The 19,115-nt window shown below is 48.6% G+C and overlaps 6 protein-coding genes across 6 annotated transcripts, besides 10 other annotated features; all 6 read right to left on the bottom strand.

The window, feature by feature from the left end:
• Positions 1-19,115: part of a sequence feature (sequence corresponds to BAC RPCI93-29O9) that runs on past both edges of the window.
• On the bottom strand, positions 632-1,465 carry Tb927.8.1580 (hypothetical protein, conserved; the record flags this gene model as incomplete). Its single annotated transcript, XM_841899.1, has 1 exon — positions 632-1,465. One exon carries the CDS (start codon positions 1,463-1,465, stop codon positions 632-634), a length of 834 nt encoding a protein of 277 aa, XP_846992.1.
• Positions 1,551-1,575: a microsatellite.
• Positions 3,277-3,318: a sequence feature (AT_rich).
• On the bottom strand, positions 3,518-4,336 carry Tb927.8.1570 (hypothetical protein, conserved; the record flags this gene model as incomplete). Its single annotated transcript, XM_841898.1, has 1 exon — positions 3,518-4,336. One exon carries the CDS (start codon positions 4,334-4,336, stop codon positions 3,518-3,520), a length of 819 nt encoding a protein of 272 aa, XP_846991.1.
• Tb927.8.1560 (hypothetical protein, conserved) lies at positions 5,395-7,245 on the bottom strand (the record flags this gene model as incomplete). The annotated part of the gene is made up of 1 exon (XM_841897.1): positions 5,395-7,245. The coding sequence occupies one exon, from the start codon at positions 7,243-7,245 to the stop codon at positions 5,395-5,397; it is 1,851 nt and encodes a 616-aa protein (XP_846990.1).
• Positions 7,878-8,016: a microsatellite.
• Positions 7,881-8,032: a microsatellite.
• Positions 8,435-8,491: a sequence feature (GA-rich).
• Positions 8,521-8,553: a microsatellite.
• Positions 8,694-8,778: a sequence feature (T-rich).
• Positions 8,961-9,013: a microsatellite.
• On the bottom strand, positions 9,950-12,286 carry Tb927.8.1550 (hypothetical protein, conserved; the record flags this gene model as incomplete). Its single annotated transcript, XM_841896.1, has 1 exon — positions 9,950-12,286. The coding sequence occupies one exon, from the start codon at positions 12,284-12,286 to the stop codon at positions 9,950-9,952; it is 2,337 nt and encodes a 778-aa protein (XP_846989.1).
• Positions 13,037-13,067: a microsatellite.
• On the bottom strand, positions 13,515-16,187 carry Tb927.8.1540 (hypothetical protein, conserved; the record flags this gene model as incomplete). Its single annotated transcript, XM_841895.1, has 1 exon — positions 13,515-16,187. One exon carries the CDS (start codon positions 16,185-16,187, stop codon positions 13,515-13,517), a length of 2,673 nt encoding a protein of 890 aa, XP_846988.1.
• Tb927.8.1530 (hypothetical protein, conserved) lies at positions 17,392-18,840 on the bottom strand (the record flags this gene model as incomplete). The annotated part of the gene is made up of 1 exon (XM_841894.1): positions 17,392-18,840. The coding sequence occupies one exon, from the start codon at positions 18,838-18,840 to the stop codon at positions 17,392-17,394; it is 1,449 nt and encodes a 482-aa protein (XP_846987.1).

Raw genomic sequence — 19,115 nt, 5'->3', positions numbered from 1 at the left:
GTAATTTCATACATTCCAGTAGCATTGAATGAAATGGTAATGGATGACACGTGGAGAGGCCTCACCCCAGCCGGTGTTAAAAGAAGGAAGAACCAAAAACAAAACGAAAGAACACTACCGACCCCACAAAAATGTGCAGAAAATAGAAAAAAAAAGAGGAGGAAAGAACAAATGGTTGGAGAGTAAAACAAAAAAAAAAGAAAAATCGTAAGCACCTTTTTCACTCACAACAACAAAAGCGAGCCCACAAAAAGTTGGCCCATTTAGGTCGCCACACCGCCAAGTGTAGGGTAAAACAAAAGGTACGATATGAAAGGCTGGCAAGTGGACTTGACGCACGAAACAAAAAAAAAGAAAAAAAAAGAGCTATGAAGGACGAAATAAATTTAATGTGTAAAACACGCTATCAGATTTTGGTATTGTGGTCTCTGCATAATAACAAAAATAATGATAACGACAAAGATGGAGTATGACAAACAGGCTTCCATAAAACCACAGAACACCAACTGCTCAAAATATTCTTACAAATATGCCAACAGCAATGGAGTGGAACCAATTTGCATAGAAGCCACTACCTCTTACGTGTAACCAAACAATTGTAAAAGGGGATGGCAAGAGGGAAAGCGAACGATCACTGTCCATACGCAATCTGGTAGTCTCTGTACAACTTTTCAAAATATTCCTTCATGTCTAGCAAAACTGGAAAGAAGGCATACAATGCCGTACCACCAAGTAATAGCACGGCTACATACGCTATTTTCTCAGTACGCTCGACACGTTCATGGAGATTACGAATTACGTGCATTCCACCATCATAAGGCGGAAATGGTTCACCAGGGACTTCCCTCCCCAAAAAACTACATAAGGGCTCCCAGCCATCGCCGTGATGATACACCAACAAGCGACTGGAAGGCACCTCCCGGCAAACCTCAGCTTCATAACGTTCCAGCGCGTCCACGCGTCCTGAAATTCGAGTGTCATCATCTCCATTCCCTGAAATCGCCCCCAACGGCTGTTCGATCGGGTGCGGTGCCATTTCGCTCAATATTGTGTAAAATGCCTTAGCAATACGGTTTTGGGGTGGGTGGCGGTGTCCCTTCAGAAGTGATATAACGCATCTCTCGTGTTCTCGCGCCCATTGTTGTTTGTCCGTCTCCTTCACTAATATCACTTTCGTATAATCCGGGCATTCGCGCAGGAGCTTGGCATACAACATAGCGGCCGGAGGCCCCACAGCAGCGTCAAAATCTGCCATCAGTTTGCACAAGTCAATGTCCCGCTCGCCCCGTAGAGCAGAAGCCCATTCAGTCGGGTGACGGTTGGCACGGCCCTGTGAGAAAGCGCTTCGCAGCGTGTACGGCGTGTAGTCCAATTTTCGCAAAGCACTTGTCATGGCGCCATCAGGAGCCATCGTGAGGCAAATCACGCGCATGTAACATCGAAAACTGGTAGCGCAGCGTAACATTACGAGTGCGTCTCCGTCTTACTCTTTTGTCTTCTTTTGTGATGGATGTATTTGCGCAATTCCTTCCCCCTCCTCCTGTAGTCCAATATATATATATATATATATATGTACGGTACTAGGGGTTCGTAAGGGAGGAGGCGCCCACCAATCTAAAGAGGCAAGTGGTCAAGTGAAACAAAGAAAAAAGGAGAAAAGAGGGAATAAATGACTAACCACCTGAACCCCCTTGGTATTGTGGTAAAGGAAGGGAGCACAGAGGTGCGTATTGCCTCAAAGCGAATTCCACACGCACAAACATAATCCTTTCAGAGCGATGAGAAAGGTTGATATCACTAATGACTGCCAGAGTTAGAGACTCCCATCTTTCTTTCCCTCTCACCTCCCCCCCCCTCCTGCCGCTTTCTTTCTAATATTTTGTTCCTTCTTGCTCCTGGTTTTGTATTTTTATAATCAGTAAAAGCCCTCCTCAGGCAGTGGGGTTGGGCACTGGTGGTGGCCTTACTAACTGCCAAAGGTACCAGGTTAAATATGCTGAAGCCATACGTGTACGCACACTGGAAAATAAGAAAGATGAAACAAAAGCACAACGTGTACACATATACTACATAAGTGTAAGTTTGCAAGTGCGCATAGGCGGAAGTGAAATGTGCACGTAAAGGTAGACGGTGCGAGCGTAGCAGGGCAGGTAACTTATTAGACCCAAGTAACGGAAGAAAAAGCAAATATTGTGTGAACAACAAAAACAATACACGAAGTATATCTTCGAAGGTGTTGTTTCGGTTTGGCCCCACAGAAGTTGAATCAGAGCCCCCGACGATGTCCCTCGTTTGTGTGACTCTCACATCCCGCTCCACATGCTACGGATCACAAGTTGACTCCCAAGTGAGACGACTATGGCATGCCTCTTAAACCTAATTACCTGAACAGAAGAAGGAAGGACAAAAAAGGGGAGCGGGGAGAGATGCAGCAGCTCAAAAGCACGCACAAGTAAAATTAGAAAAATGTGCCTTCTCCCTTTGGGTGTCACGTTCCCCACTTTTAAAGTGCATTAATCACCCGGGTGAGGCCCACAGATGGCAGCACCCCCCTCCCCAATTTAAACCTTCGCTACACTCCGCCCCTTTGCGCACAACACAAACTCTCCCCATATCCTTTACAGATGGACACACACAAACACACATGCGCCTCAGAAACAGAAGGATTTACACCGCTCCACATGTGCTATGAAATGTTTTCATTAATCCGATGGTCATTCCCTTCCCTCTTTCTCTCATCACACATCCTACGTCATGAAAGATATATATATATATATATGCTTGAATGTATCCTTTTTTCTTTTTTAACGCGAGCTCTTCCCTCATATTTTCTCCCCTTCGCCTTTTGCCTCCCCCCCCCAATCATGTCGCCGCCACCGTCATTTCCCCTGCCCCTCATAGCTGCTACACTCACTCACGCACTTTCTTTTTTTTTTCTTAATTCTCCCCCCTCCCCCCTTCAGTCCTGAAAAAGCAGTTAAACAGACACTCGGGCGTTATCACCAAAAACACATCCGAGGAAAAAAAAAAATCACGGTAAAAGAAGAAAAAAAAGGAAGTTCATTGGGATAAAGTACGACAACAAACGACAAGGACTGTATCTGGTGAGAAAAGTAACCCACTAGTACACAAACGCACCGCAACTTTGCAATAATTGCCACAGCGGAACTGTGTGCGTAACTAAAAGAGGAAACTTCAGAGGCCTTCACCGATATGTAAAAATCAAACATACGTACACATTCGCAGAGACACATACACGTATATTCGCACGAACACATATTAAATATATATATATATTTTTTTATTTATTTATTTTTTCTCACGCCATCCATTGCCAAATCCTCCCTCCATGAACTGCCTTCACCTCCCAACTCCTCTTCCTTCACACAACAAGAATCAGAAGTGTTGGAAGTTTAAAAAAGCTGAGGAAAACTATAAAAAAGAACAAGGTGAGGTGAGGTGAGGTCAAAGAAAAGAACGAAAGAAGGAAAGGAAAGGAAACTAAAGAAGGGGCACCTCAGGCGGAGACTGTTTGGTCGAGGTAGTTCAATTGTACGCTCTCCAAATGATCCTCAAAGTCCACTAACTGAAATTGTTTTAATGCATCCATTGAGTTCTCAAACGCCTCAACCGCAGCTGCTTTAGGCTCTGTCGTTTCACACGAAAGCGTGTCGGAGTTCCAGCGACCAAACGTGAGCGACGGCGCGTCTGTGAAGGAGCTGCTGCCGCTGTTGTAGTAGGCCCCACGAACATCCACGCTGTCACCAGACGGTGTGCTAACAATTCTCCATAGCAGGGGCTCATGAACACCGGATTTTCTGCTGTGAAGCATACGCAGTACATTTTCCGTGAGGGAACAGACAGCCGTATCGCCCGTACGTTCATTTGCGATGTAATATCCCAAGAGTACAAGACCCTTTGTACGGGCGTAGCTGGAAACCTGCGCATATGCAACCGTCATCATTGGGTGTGGATCTGTCATTATGATGGTGTGGAAAAGCGGCACGGCATCTGCCACAAAAATACATTCAGCTTCGTCACTGCTGCTACCGGAGCTGTTAACGTTATTACCGTCAGCATTGGTAGCACTAATCGCATTGGCTGTGAAGTTAGGGATCGCATTAGCACCAAGTACAGTCGTTGGCGTTGCGGCGGCGGAGCTGTTGGAAGCAGGACTGCTGGCGTTGGTGTTGCTGGTGGCGCTGATGCGTTTACCGATGAGGAAACCGGAAACCGCCTGCGTTGGGTACTTGTGGCAATGGAGCAACGCCTTAACGTACGCCTGAACGGAGGAAATGACCGGTGGCAAGGACGCTGAAGAAACCTGCCCGGGCATTCTGCTTTACTAACGCTGATCCTGCAGTTACAGTTACTGCTGTGAGCTCCTGAACCCTTATCCAGATTGAAAAGAAACTACAAGTCCTTCCTGCGTCCCGTACCGCTGGAAAAACAAAAGAACTGCCACTAGCAGCGAATAAAACGTAACGATGCTGACGTACCTCGCAAACACTGCACTCCGTTGACTGCTTGCGTATTTGCTTGTATATATATATATATATATGTTCTTTTTTTAAATGTATACGTGTGCAGACAGGCTCCCTGCGACTAACCGGTGGAGCTTCTACGCACCCTCACAATCCTACAGAGTAAGATATTTATGCCTCTCCTATTTACCAAGTAAATGATTACAAAACCACCAGATAAGCTAACTCTTCCTTTCTATTACACTTTTTGCTTCTTTCCTTTATTGTTCCCCTTATAAAACCTCTTCCAAACTCCGTACACGAACGCCTCCTGTTTCTCTGCGGGTCGGGACAACGTATCAGCGCAAGGCGGGAGGTTGTCAAGCGTAAATGCAGCACATTAAAACAGCAACAACGAGAAAATGAAAAGGGGGAAAAATCAGAAATTGATGTTTGCCAAGACGCGGCACAGCAATAAGAACAAGGCACTAGCCACCTACCGGCAGCACGCCCTTAGAATACAGAGTTGAACATTTTCGTTGCTTTGTTCTTTTAACTTGGTGAAGTTAACAGTGTTCACCTGTACGACGGGAAGAAACGGGACGATAGTGGGAAGTCCCCATTCGCTCCCCACATCCCTTTACATCACCCCGTCCATTTCCTCCTTTAGTGAAGAACTTTACATGGGCCATTCAGCACTATACAAACCAACCATTGCGACGACAACCCACCAAAAAAAAAAAACGCGCATAGCGAAAAGGGAAGGCGCGCACAAACGGAATGTTTTAAAGAGATAAAAAATGAGGAAGAAACGAGAGAAATTAACACTAGTCTAATGCGACAAGATGGTGTACAAACGCATATAAACATATGTAGGTGTAGCCACCCAGAAACATGCACACGCACACACCGTGTACGTAACTAAGCAGCCCTATATTTTTTTCCTAACGTCAGAAACATTGAACTTCCGCGCCTTCTCCAAAACACTTGTGTTCCCTGTGGTGAACATTTCAAACGTCCCTGCAATGTTAAGGTCCTGCGCTGTCAGAGTCACGAAGTCTACTTGTCGCACACGCGCTGCACGCCTTGGGTGCCGTAAGAGCCTCGCCAGCAGCTCCTGCCGGTACTGCTCGTTGCTTTCGGAAATGGGATTGCCGTGCAGTGTCACCACCTCCAGCAGCGGAAGCACACACACGCGATTCTCTACCTCCATCCAGTCGGATATTTTGTTTTTGTGAAGCAGTAGACGCTGCAGTGGAAGAAGCGACAAGTCCGGCAGTGTGCTGATCTCGTTGTCGCTTAGATCCAGCGCACGTATCGTCATAATGGCATTTGCCACAAGGCGCCGGAGGACTGGCACCAATTGATCTGTTGACCTCATGCCACAGCTACTGATACGCACACTAGAGGTGCAAAACATCGACTTCATCTTGTCTGCAAGATTCTGCAAGGTGCTCTCTGCATTGGTCTTAGGGTCGTAGAGAAAGTCGTAGCGAGGTTTGGAATTATCAACGAACTCATACACCTCCTCGTCGCCAGCCTTGTTGCGTGCCTTCACGACAATGCGCTGATCTTTTCCGCGTTGTGCGTCATTCTGCTGGGCTCCGTAACCCATCGGCGGCAGTGCGGTAACATTTTTGGGCCGCACATCCTTACAGATATGACGCTTCCCTGCAACGGGCTCCACAGAAAGAAGCAAAATGGGGTCACTCACATCACAGAAGGTAAAGTCAAGCAACGGTTCCACTGACCTACGAAATGCGTTCACACGCCTCTGTTCAGCAGCGTAGAAGTTGTCACGCTCCACTTTCATCGCCTCAATGCGACGGTTAATTTCCGCCTGTTGGTGGTATTCAACAAGGGACGATAGGTCGAGCATCTCCTGCTGTGTCAACATAAAGCGGTGTATCGTGACAATGAACCCATCCTCGAAGTAGCACTCGTCACGAAACAGTAACAAATCGCGGCCATAAGTTACAGTAAGTCTGCTAAGCCGCTGGTTACGGTCTGTATGCTGCCGCCCAAGCTGCGCATACCACTCCGCCTCAGTCTTCGGAGCTGGAAGCTGTAAAACGACATCCGATTCCTGTAGCACAACCTTTCGTGCCTCCATATCAAAGACCGTATCTGCAATATGGGCACCTTGATTCATCCATTGCAATATAGCGTAAAAGCGTGCCGTAACAAGGAGCGGGCCTTCGACAATATCGGCCTCATATGGCCCCGTAATGGTGGACTGCCGCTGCTTCTTTTTGTTGGGATCCTCACGCCTTTCCCGTGTGGCAGCAGAAGTGGATCTATCACCCGTAGCAGTGGATCTTCCATTCGTGGAAGTACCCCTCCTCTTCCGAGCCGCAAACCCACGGGCAACAGGCCTTCCCCCAGGCGCTTTAGGCACAATCGACGCTCTCGTGGGTGTTCCTGCTAAGTGTGGTGAATTCGCTCGGGTAGTTACTGTCGTTGACGTGGTAGTCGGTGATGTGGCTGTAACTGCTGGAGCTGCCACAGGTGCTGATTTTGTGACCGCGCCGGTTTGCAGGAACTCGGGCACCTTCCACGGGTTATGGCCCTTAGTCACGCCTGACAGGTTTTTGTTTTCCTTGCGCAACACACGGTCTAATGCGGGGATGGTATCGGCAATAACGGGCGACAGAGGAGGGTAGCGGAAGTGGGAAACGAGCAGGACGTTGGGGTGCAGCAAGTCATAATAGTCTGTAACCTCCTGCCGCGCGATGGCGTTGGTAATCGACTTCTTGCCAATCTCCAGCTGCTCAAACTCCATTACAGCACTGTACTAAATGATAGAACTTCAAACCCGCGGTTGGAAAGATCACGCGAGCGCGCTTTTTGCCCCCACCCTTTTGATCCCGTATAAAAATATTGACTACCCCAAAGAAATTCAAAACTGCGGTGTCTAACGAATGCAAACTGCACAAATAATTATTATAACGCAAAGTGCCGGAGGGCGTTGCTGCACCCTCCCACCTTTTCTCTGTGTCGTCCGCGCCCGTACTTCACCTTAACCCGTTGAGGCTCCGAAACCTGATCAGCTCCAGTTCCGCAGGGAAAAGTACGCGAACACGTCAAGGAAAAAAAAAAGAAGAGAAAGGGGGTTGAGGTTGGGGTTGTGGATCAGGAAATCCTGGCCGCTTCCTCAATTCTAGATTCGATGTGAACTTGATGAAAATAGAAACAAAAAAATGGAGAACAAAGGATAAATAAGGGGAGGAAGCATAAAGAGTCAATGGAAAAGATGAACAGCGATCACAAGCAGATTTGGCGAAAAATGGGATGAATCGGCATCGCGTTCCCCCCTTCCACGCGCATAAACATCCCTCACAGACTCTCCTTATTTCTCACTGCTTCTAATAAGCGTTACAGAGTAAAGCACAATGGATTGGGGAATCTGCGTTAACATACATACATACATACATACACATACACACACACACACACAGAGAGACGCACGCACGCATATGTATATGTACATGCATATACGTTTGTGTGCGTATATGTGTAGATGTATGCGTGTATGCATATATAGATATAGATAATGTGGTATGTACATGAACGCACCCGCTCCCTAGTTAAGGCACAAACGAACAAACAGACGAAGACGTATACGAATACATGCACGCAAACGTGAGAACTGATTTTGTACATCGTCACAAATACATTGAAAAATGAAATAAGAAGCGCTCCAAGCCCCTCTTCCTCAAACATACAAACACACAAACATACTTATTTTCTACTTGTACTCCGTCATCTCAGCCCTCCTCGTCTCCCTTTATCTTTTCTTCTTGCTTTTGGGTCAAATACACGTTACGGAGGCACGCTTGCATACGGACAGGCATATGCGCGCGTGGTTAGAAACGGAAGAAACGTTTCTCTTCTTTGATTATCTTTTTTTTAAAAAAAAAAAAGGAGGCGCGTCCCTGACCTCCTTAACAATCTACTTTGTCTTCATCTTGTTTCTTCCTCTTTCTCTCTCTCTCTTCCTTCTCCCTACATGCCCCCTCTTTCTCTCTAAAAGAGAAAGACATACAAACACAATTAAACACACACATGCACACACGCACACACACACACATATATATATGTATAAGGGACCAAAAAGAAAGAAACTGTTTTTTTTAATCTTTTTTCTTTTCTCTGGTTGCTCTGCAGTGTTGGGTCAACTCTATCTCCCCCTTTCACTCCCTTCTTTTTCAGATACTGGGGAGTTAAAGGAGGAGGGAAACGAAAATTGAAGCAGAGAGAAGGAGGTAAGAGAGGGAAAAAAGAAAAAAAAAGACAGATGAATAGAAAAGTGAAGCACAGCCACGTTTCTAGCTGGCGAGCGCTCAAAGCACACGCACTGAGAATAATGACAACAAAAATGATAAAAATTAAGAAAATGAGGAAAGGGGTTTATTTCCGTAACCTCCTTCACTTTCTTTTTAAAATATTTGAACTCACTGTGGCACAGTTGGCGAGAGGGAAATACATTTTCCCCTTACAGACACAATTAAACACAGACACACACACACACACATATATATATATATATATGCCTGTAACGTACTCAACAGTCTTTTTGTTCTTTCCTTCCTCTCGTTATCTCTCTTCCTCATATACCTTTGCTTCTGTTCTCACAACTCTCCACACTTCTCACCTTCTTTCATGCATTTAACATCTTTCTTTTTATTTCTGACGCTGTTTTGTTGTGTTACCTCAGTGCAACATCAACTCAACATATTCTCAAATGCCTCTCTTCAATTTTCCTCACAACTCCCCCGTGTTCCTCCTCATCCCTCTTTGCACCTCATTTCATTTGCCTGGCGTAAATCTTTAATTATTCCTTCTTTTTTTTTTCCCCCCCCCCTCTCTTTCTCTCTTTTTTTTTTTTAGCCCGTTGCGTCTAATGATTAACTTTCATTGCTTTGCTTCACTCCTCCCGAACCATTGGCAGAGCGGCAACAAATAAACAAATAAAGAAAAAAAACAAGAAGAAGAACAATCATGCTAAAAAGCAGCACTCCAGTCGTACGGTGGCCATCGGAGGAAGTTCGAAAAGAATCAGGAGAATGAGAAGATGAACTGAAGGGCGAAGGAAGGAAAAAAAAAAGAGGCAGAAAAAGTAAGAGAGGGAAATATGTAAATCATATCTAAAGATGAGACAAATAACATAAAAGTAGGAAACGCTTTGCAAAGAATAAAGCTAAAACATAATCACAACCGCATGAAATAAAATGGGAGACGAGGGCGAACTGGATAACAAAAGGACAAGAGGAAAAGAGAGCTCAAGTCAAATAGCACAGTCACAGCTTCATAATACCATTCTGGTCCCCATATTCTTGCTTTCTTGCCTCTGGTTTTTTTTTATTCTTCTTCCAGTGCTTCAACACCAACAAGTGCATACTTTGGTAAAAAAAAAAAAAAGGAAGGGGAATGGAAGGAAATACTCCTGTGGAAGAAACATATAAACCTTACCGAGTTTCTTCTTTTTATGCGCACTCCTCTACAGCAGCCTCGGTTGCGCTGTTGCTTTGTTTCGCCCCTGGGCTCAGAAGCAACATTCGGATGTAATCCTTATTGTTGTACTTCTCACCGAGCATCTCCAAACTGGTGTTTGACTGCCGAACACGACCGGCCACGCCCTCCACAGCCACCTGTTCCTCATCTGTGAAGCGACGGTACTTCTCGAGGAAGGCCTCCTCATGATTAATTCCAACAGTGCGCGCCATGACATGCGGGTGCGAAACGGTGCACATCATGTTATTGGCATCAACAACACTGCGCAGTCTTAGTGCAGCCGACGTTGGTGGGGCATCGCAGAAGTGCGTTACTTCGGAAACTGCTGCCGTTGCGGGACGCTTGCCGCTGCTTCCACGTGCGCTCTGCAGAAGGCTTGTGTCCACCTTGGCGTCCACAGTGTTCATCGTGGATGGAGCGCCCTCCGTTGCAGGTCCATCACGCAGCAGCAGCGCCTGTGCTTCAGCCTCGGCTTCAATCTCCAATGTTTTGGTCTGCAGTGTGCGGTTATACGAGATGACGTGCTGCAGAATCGGTTCCACCTCCCCGCGACGCTCCTTGGCAAGGTTTTCGACAAGCTGGATGAATGCCAAACCTTCGTCCAGCTGCGCTTGAGCCTCATCAAGCTCCTTTCGGTACTTGTCTGCGAAGGGGTCGAGGGTCGACAATGCCCGCTCCACATCCAACAATTTCGACCGCTGTAATGTCTGTAGACGATCCACATGAACGCTGCGGGTCGCGCGGCCCTCTTCCACGGCGTACTCGAACATCTCGTACCGTCGGACATAGTTTTGTGCCTCACGATTGTACAAATCCTTGTCGGCCTCCTCAGCGTCGTGGATCTTCTTCAACAGAGTTGGCACGTACGCCTGCACGTAGGCTTCATACGTCTCCGCTGCGTTCTCCCACCTCTTAAGTACGTCCTCACTCTTGCGAAGGCGAGAAAAGTAGCTTTGCTGTGCGGCGAGTAGCTCCTCGGCAATTGCCATATCTCGACCTCGGAGCTCACGGAGGCGCATTTCGTTGCGGACAAATGCTTCCTTCTCACCAGCAATGTCTACCAACTTGCGTATCGTGTCTGTTAACAGGACCCACAGCTCAACCTCTGTGTCGTTCAGCTTTGAGTACGCCTCGTGGGCGGCTTTGTTTGCCTCAGCGTTCTTTTGATCTAAGTCCTTAATGTGCTTCTGAGTATTCTCTACATCCTGATAAACACCGTCGATGTCCTTCTTTACCAACGGCATGTCACGCTCCACACGCCCCTTCAATAACTCTACGCTGTGTCGCGCATCCACAATGAGATCTTCCAGCATCCTCTTCATCTCCTGTATGTCCTTGCCGTGTAGATACACCAACTCCATACGGGCTTTATTCATCAAGAGGAGGTCATTACTGAGGTCCACCTGCGTAGTGAGGTAGTTGAGTGCATCTCCCGGTATCTCACGATCGATTGCATCCTCCTTCCTTTCCTTCACCTGCAGCACGCGGTTTTCCAGCCGTTCTATCGGTTGGTCACTCTTCCGGAGCTCAGCAAGAACATACTCTGAGGGGTCGTAGTGAAACTTCTCGTGAAGGGCAACGGCCACCTTGCTTGGCCATACCGGGCCGCGGGTGCCGTCTAAGCACTCTGGTCGCTTGTCGGGCAGCGCGAACGCTGCTATGGGCTCCAGCCGGTCCACAAAGTTCTCAAGTGGCGCGAGGAAATGCTTTGCATTCAGCAGCGCATCGAGCGCAGCACGAACCTGATCTCCCAAGACTTCGGGGCTGTTCTGAATTTCGTCAAGCATCGATACCGAGGTACAAAGCTTAAAGTCGTTCACAAGCTGATGGGCCGTCATCGGAGTGATGTCAGTGGTGCGGTAGCCTTCAAAGAAGGAGCTCAGTGCGCCGTTTGTTCGTGAAAATGAGTGGCCTGCTTCACACGGAAAGGAATCGAGATAGTGCATTAAATCCCTCACCTTCACACGCCACACCTTGAAGAGTTCCTCTACCGCGTTGCTTAGCTGCACGTTAAGCACAGATTGCTGAGACTTGTGGTAGTCCTTCTCCTGGAACTCGAAAGGTGTGGCGGTCTCAAGCGTAGGCGGCTTAAAGAGTTGCACACCGCGAGTCGGTGATACACTTCTTGGTGTCGGGGAGCGCCGCAGGAGAGTGTTCGCACTGTGGCGAACGCTACGCGGCAGGTCAATGCCAACAGTGCTGCTGAGGATACGAAGTGCCTCGACGGGCGGCAGCGTAGGCTTGGAAAGATAACCACTATGCGGTACTGTGGTGGCGTATGGCCGCCGCTCTGGATAAGTGGCCGACATACCTTAACAAGCGCGGCAAAGGCAGGAAAAGTTTCTGGCTGACGTACTTTGTCCCCTAAGTCAACTTAAATGTTTAAGAGGACGGCAATGATAATGGTGCGTTTCACTTAACTCCGCTGACTCTTACCTTCCCTCAGTCACCCACTATCTCTTCTCTACTTTCCCCCCTCAGTTCGTTTTCTAGAGCCGAATTCCCTTTCACACCTCGCTTATGCTTTGTGATTGTTGTTAAAAACACAATTGCAATCACAATCACAATTATGTGAAGTGAACTAAGTATAACCGAAAGGGGAAAAATAAAATGAAAAGGGGAGCAATAGCAACAGCAGGGCACGTCAGCAGTGGCAGCGACAAAGGCAGGAGTATGGAACAATAAGACGAGACGGGGATACACACAAAGGCCAAGAGGTAAACGTAATGCGTGGGAATATGCCAACGTCTGGCAACATTACCACAGAAAACAAAGCCACTGTCCCACCTCCCGTCGCAGAGGGCAAGCACACCCAAAACACATCAACCAGGCGGAAAAAAGAAAAACCCTGAGCTACTGCTGTGGGGAATAAGAAGAAGGGCCCTGTTATGAAGGCAAGGTAGTACGAAGTAGAGAGTGACAAGCGGCACACTCAAGACACAATCCCTTCCCACATAAAAATTCGTATTCGCACCTCCACACTCATTCACTTCAGGGAAAACACCAGAACAATACAGCGTGAAGAGATCTGCCTAGCTGCCTTTTATGATTGCCCGCACATATATATATATATATATATATATATGTGTAGTGAGGCAGGTGTGCAGAAAAAAAAAAAGAGCGACCTCACATCTATCGTCAAAAAACGGCGGCAGTGCGCAACGATAGTTGGAGAGGAAAAGCGATATGTACAATAACAGCTGTGTGAAAAGAGGGCAAACATAAAAGCCCTCTGCTAGGCTTATAACACAAATCATGTGCCCCTTTGTGCCACCGCCGGCAATAAAGGCAAGTAACACACAATCAAAGACACAGCACCCCAGCACGCAAAATAGGCTATTTACATCTCAGAAACCCCTACACAACACGCAGTTGCCTTTCCACGTTTCCTTGGGTGCCTCCTCGCGCATAAAACGAGGAAGTAATGAAGGCACAAGCGCAAGTGACGCTGAGGGAAAGTTAAATAAACAAAACGGACGGGAAACAAAACAAAATGTACACTCTAACTTCCAAAGGCAAAAAGAAGTTGGGACGTCCCTACTTTGAGTCGGAAACGCTGGCCGCTTCAGCGTCACCCTTTTTTTCCGCGTTTTTCTTTACGTCCTCCTGCAACCGACCAATAACGGAAGGCCCCAAACGCGTGCCTTCCAGTGACAGTGTCACAATGTTCGGGTTCACTTTCAGCAACCGCGAAAAGAAGCGCGTGGAGGGGAGGGTTATCTTGTCGTTGTCCCGCAAATGCACCTCACGAACAGACTTGTTATCTTTCAGTACCTCACATAGATGCTCAACATCTTCGTTGTCAAGTGACATGTCATTGAAGTGAAGCGTATGTACATTAGGGAAGTTCGGAAGAATGTTGAGCACTGCGACGAAACCACCATGTCCAAGGTAATTGGAACTTATGTCTACCTCGTGGATAAGGTTGGAGAAACGCGGGTTCGTTGGAAACTTCTTCAGAAGATAACTGTTTGGTTTGCACTTCAGCATATCACAACTGTGCACGTACGCGTCGTACATAGAGAGCCCGAAGTATGCGTCGGCATCGTCCGCCTTGAGCACCGCCTGTACTTTGCTATCTTGATCTTCTTCAAGCTCATCTTTCGGCATCTGCGGGAACACAACGGAAGACGGAGATCCCGCAACATTTGCCTCTACACCATCTGCAGGGCTTCTTGCGGGGGAAGGAACACGGACGTTGCTCTCCACACTGCTGGAGGGAGGCACTGCCACTGAAAGTTGGCGGCTCATATCGGCCCCGCCAGACACCTGCTCAGAACTGGTTCTTGGCGAGCCTGACGCGGCCGCCACTGCCTGGGCAGGTGAAGGTATTGCAGCTGCCGAAGTTGGTGGCTGCGGTGACGGCAATAACACCGTTACGGTAGGGCTTGCAGGTGGTTCGACGTTAAGATCCGTTACATCCGGCGTCGCTGACGCAAGAATGCTCGCCCGCTGCGGGTGCGACCTGCCGTATGTGGGGGTACCATCACCCCCTACCACCTCCTGTTTCGTCCGTATACCCGTCACACTGATGGAAAGCGTGCTATGGAACGAAGAGTGTGAGCCCCCAGTGGACGAACCCACCGGAGAAGTGGGAGTATCCTCCGTCGCGTCGCCCTCATGACAAGAAACCTTCTCCTGCTCACTGGCCAGCTCCTCGGTGGGTGTCGCAGTCCGTAAATTGCCATCGGAGGCCGAAGAGCAACGTTGGCCCTCCCCTGGCAACTTCCCGAGGCCACCCTCCTTTACCGGAACGTTGACAGATATTCCACCCTCTACACGGGTGTCGCAGGACTCCCGCAACAACTTCAGGTGCTGTTCCATCGTGTGTCGCCCATCTGCTGGGGCCGCAGCGTAACAACGGGTTATGTTCTGCTCAACAAGACGCACACACGTGGAATTGAAGCGACTCAGACAGCCTCGAGGGATGTCAGACTCCATAAACTTAATCCCCCTCAGCAGCTGCTGGTAGAGATACAAATGAGCATCGAAGATGCCACCACCCAGCTTTGTAATAAACACTGCCGTCACCCCGAGGCCACAAACGATGGCAGAAGTCATCATTACCTTTACCACTGCATTAAAGGGTTCATATGTAAATGTCAAAGTGCGGCTACGGCCCGTGCGAACGCCCAAGTAACTCGTGCCAGGGGTTCCTACAACTTTGGCATCGCTGAAAATGTCGAGAAGACGGTTTATCTTCATGTTACTGTACTGCTCAGTAGACATAATGCGCGGGTAACCCATCCGTACCATGTCCTCCACGTCGAGGAATAGAAGCGCCTGATTAACCTTAAAATTTATTACTCCAGCAATATCGATCTCATCGCTCTCAACGGGCCTCTGGTACACGTTGAGTTCCAACGTCATACATGCTATAGAGCCAACGCCAACCGTTTGCGTCGGTGAGTAATCCGGTCGGATGCTCATAGGATGCATGGGTATTGTAAAGGCTACAGCAGCGTCTGTGTCTGAATAGCGTAACTCACCGAAGAGCTCCTGTTGTTCCTTGAGGATAGTACTGGAAACATCAGAGTAGACGAGGTCTTGATCTATCATAAACTTATCCTTGTCCGTGTAATGAGGTAAAAAGTGTTTCTTCACATATGAGTCTAAGTCTTCGCCGCCCGTACTCTCCACTGTACAGAGGTAACCGCGCTGGTTGATGATCGTGCCGATGACATACACAGTGCTCTTCGTCTTCGTCTTGGACGAGGTTGTGTAGCGGAAGTGGAAGCTCCGCCGGCCCCCCAACTTGTGCCGACAACGAAGCTTGTTTCCAACCTGGAGACGCGAAAAATCGGTGCACCCATCCACGTCAACGACCTGTGGATCGGAAAGCACGTGCTGGACGCTGCGAACGCAATACCCGACGAGCGTCGTGTCCGGTGGGATGTGAGAGTAAAGAATCGTCACTTTCTTTAGATTTTCTGTCCACACCTCCTCCATCCGCGTCGGAGTGGTTCCGAGGTCGTTGTAACGGAGGGCAGGCCTCATTGGGCAGTGCTTTACGTCGCGGTCTAAACGATTGAGCTGCTCAAGCTCACGGGGGTCAATAAACGTGCTTTCCCAATATGGTGACAAGTGCAAAATAATGCGGGCGGCCTGATGAGCAAATGTGAGGGAAAACTTCCACTCACGGCGCATGCCGTACGCAACTCGGTTGCGGTCCTGTTGCTGCTCTGAACCGACCACAGATGGAGTTGACATTAGAGCCTGTCTATCAGCTTTCAGGTACAACCCCAACCGCCGATGGTTCCTTTGTTTGTGATATATAAAGGCCTGGATACGATGTGCTCACGTGTTTGTGTGTTTTTGTGTATGTGTAACAGCACGTGCGCTTCACGCAAGCTCGTAGCGAGCCCAAAGGAAACAAAAAGGATGAAGGGAAAAAGATTGTTAAAATCAGTAACAAACGGAGCCAGGCCGAAAGAGAAAAGCAGAAAAAAGGGGATACATAAATATCATGTGAAAGAGGAAAGCGACAACAAAGAGAAGGTCAGACACCAACTCGCTACGGGTGTACCACTTCAACGGAACCAACACCGAAGGTCCGAAAGCAATACAACGAATGAACACCGAAACGAAAAAAAAAAACGACGCCTGCACCTCAAACGAGAAGAGATAACACTAAGACATCTTCAAAAAAAAAAAAAGTAAAAGTGATAACGCGCGGTCACCCTTCAAGAAGAGAGCGGCATTTGAAGATAAACAAAGGGGGCTGGGCCATTTCATTTCTTTGTAAAGGAAAAGGAAAAGGAGGGACAGCACTCAGAAACCAAACAAAGAAGGGGAAATAAGTAATGTTTCAACACGAAACGACACCCACCTGAATGTTGTGCCCACTGGATGTATGCAAACCACTAGCCAATGGCGGAACCGAAACTCCAACGTGGCCCGTACAGTGGCCTGAATCCATATGTGGCACTCCCCTTCTATACGCGCACATGCGTCGGGGTCTTATAGCCCCTCAACAATAAATTACAAGAAGAATGTGGTAACCATAAATGCAGCTACTTATCACAGATTGGAAGAAGTTAGGGAAGTTGTTGCCGGTAACCGCTTACGCCCCCCTTCCCTCCTCCTCCTCGTCTTTGTGCATCGATTGGTGCTGTTGTCTCTGGCCACCCACGGACATAAGCGCCGCCATTCCCATCTTCACCACGTACCCGCTGCTGTTACTAACTACCCACAAACACAACAGCACAGCAGCGAACACAACAACGACCGCAAGACGCCATACGGTAAGAGAGAGTGGCGTATGAGCCCCCGGCACAGTGATGGCCAGAAACGACATTTCCAGCTGTGGTTGCTTCGCCAGTAATACTTGTTGTGGCCTTCATCCCTCACAAGCACATATAAGCATATATCGCTGCGAAGAACTTATACACACAACGTGAAATGTTATTCCCCATTAATCTGCGGCGGCACACAAAGCAGTGGCAGAAGATGAGAACATGCATCGCCGCATCATGGCAACAAGGGCGGCCGCTACAACAAACACTAAATCGTTAAGATGGCAATATGCCCCGTGCTGCGGCAGTTGTTCACGCAGGGCGGTGTACAGCACACTCTCTCGCTCGAGTGAAGGAGTTAAGCGTAACAGCACTAACTGCCCGACGAAGAAGGCTCCCATTCCCGCCGTCAAAATTGTTACGGTAGTGTCCAGGCTAATAAATGCAATGTGGGTCGTGAGCCGAAACACCAGCAGGAAGAAACCTCGAATCGCACTGGCAATCATCCAGGCGTTGAGCGCTATAGACACCCACACAACTCGCTGCTCCGCCCCATCCCCATGAGGAGTTGCAAGCCCATACGCTTCTAAGAAGTTCATCACCTTGGTGGCGGTGTCCTCCCTATGCGGGGCGGCGTTTTCAGCTGCAAGCACACCCCACCTTAGAAGACTAATGACGGTAGAAAGAAACTTAACGAGAGCATGCGTAAACAGAATGAGGCCAAACAGTGCGTTGAACCGCCTGCGCCACGTTTCTCCACTCCCCGCCGACCGCACCAATGTGTCCATCTCACTCATCTGCAAAAACACCGCCATGCTGACGGCCCGAATGCCATCACTCTCCGTCTCCATCGCTGCGATATCGGCGCCACTCGCGCGAACACTTGAATAAATGGAATTTGCGACCCAATTCCACATGCGGCGGCCAGCGGCTATCGAGCCACGGTTGCTACCGTCACGACCCCCATCTGCCCTCGACACCGCGCCATACGCCCGTGCAATTTGCTGCCGTTTTAACATCCATAGTTCCAAGAGGTGCTTTTGTCGTTTTGCCAACACACCAACGGCGAGGCGGGCCTGGTCCCCACTCCCATGCTCGAACAGCGGCTCAACAAATGCCAGTGGCGTTGTAACAGCAGCGTAACCTGAGAGGAGACCCACAACAACAACCCCGGTAGTGGAAACAGCTACACTCACGACATCCCAAGAAAACAGGGTGGGAATGCCCTGCGTGCTACTCAACGTCCAACTCCATGCCGCCACCGAAGCGCCAAAAAGCATCTTCACCAGCCCACAGGCAAGCAGCACCAGAAAGAAATAATACAACCGCACATTAGGCAGCAATGACCGGACTACCAGAAAGGGACAAAAGAGTGCGATGAGGACCAAATCCACCGCGAGCACGCAGCGCAGTGTCTGGATACTAAAGTTGCTCTTGATGCGCTCACTAACCTGAGAGGCGTCCAGCAGCAGCAGGATGAACGCGTACGTCGATAAAGCGAAGACAAAACGAAAGCAAAATTTCGTGGTGCCCTGCTGAATTGTGTACACAAACACCAGCCGGCTAAAGAGTGAGCCGACATGATACAGCACAAGAAGAAGTAACACAGCGCCAAGCTTCAACAGCATAGCCGTGGGGGACGCCAGCCAGCCAGCCCAGCTCACTCACACGCTTTGCCACGCTTAGCTGTTGTGTAATCCACCACAAGCCTATCGGTGGATGCTGAGCGACTAAACCACACGAAACGGGCGAAGCATGTGAAGAAAGTGTAGAAGAAGAGAAACAGTGAGATGGCAATAATAATCCACGTTGAGAATTATCGACCAGAAAAGACAGTGAGCAAAGAAGAAAGCATTGGTGGTTATTACTCCGTACATATCTGTGAAGATTGGCGACTACCCGA

This window comes from Trypanosoma brucei, chromosome 8 (assembly GCF_000002445.2).
Source record: "Trypanosoma brucei brucei TREU927 chromosome 8, complete sequence".
Lineage (NCBI taxonomy): Eukaryota > Euglenozoa > Kinetoplastea > Trypanosomatida > Trypanosomatidae > Trypanosoma > Trypanosoma brucei.
Note: the sequence above shows the minus strand (reverse complement) of the source record. Positions and strands in the feature narration are given on the sequence as shown.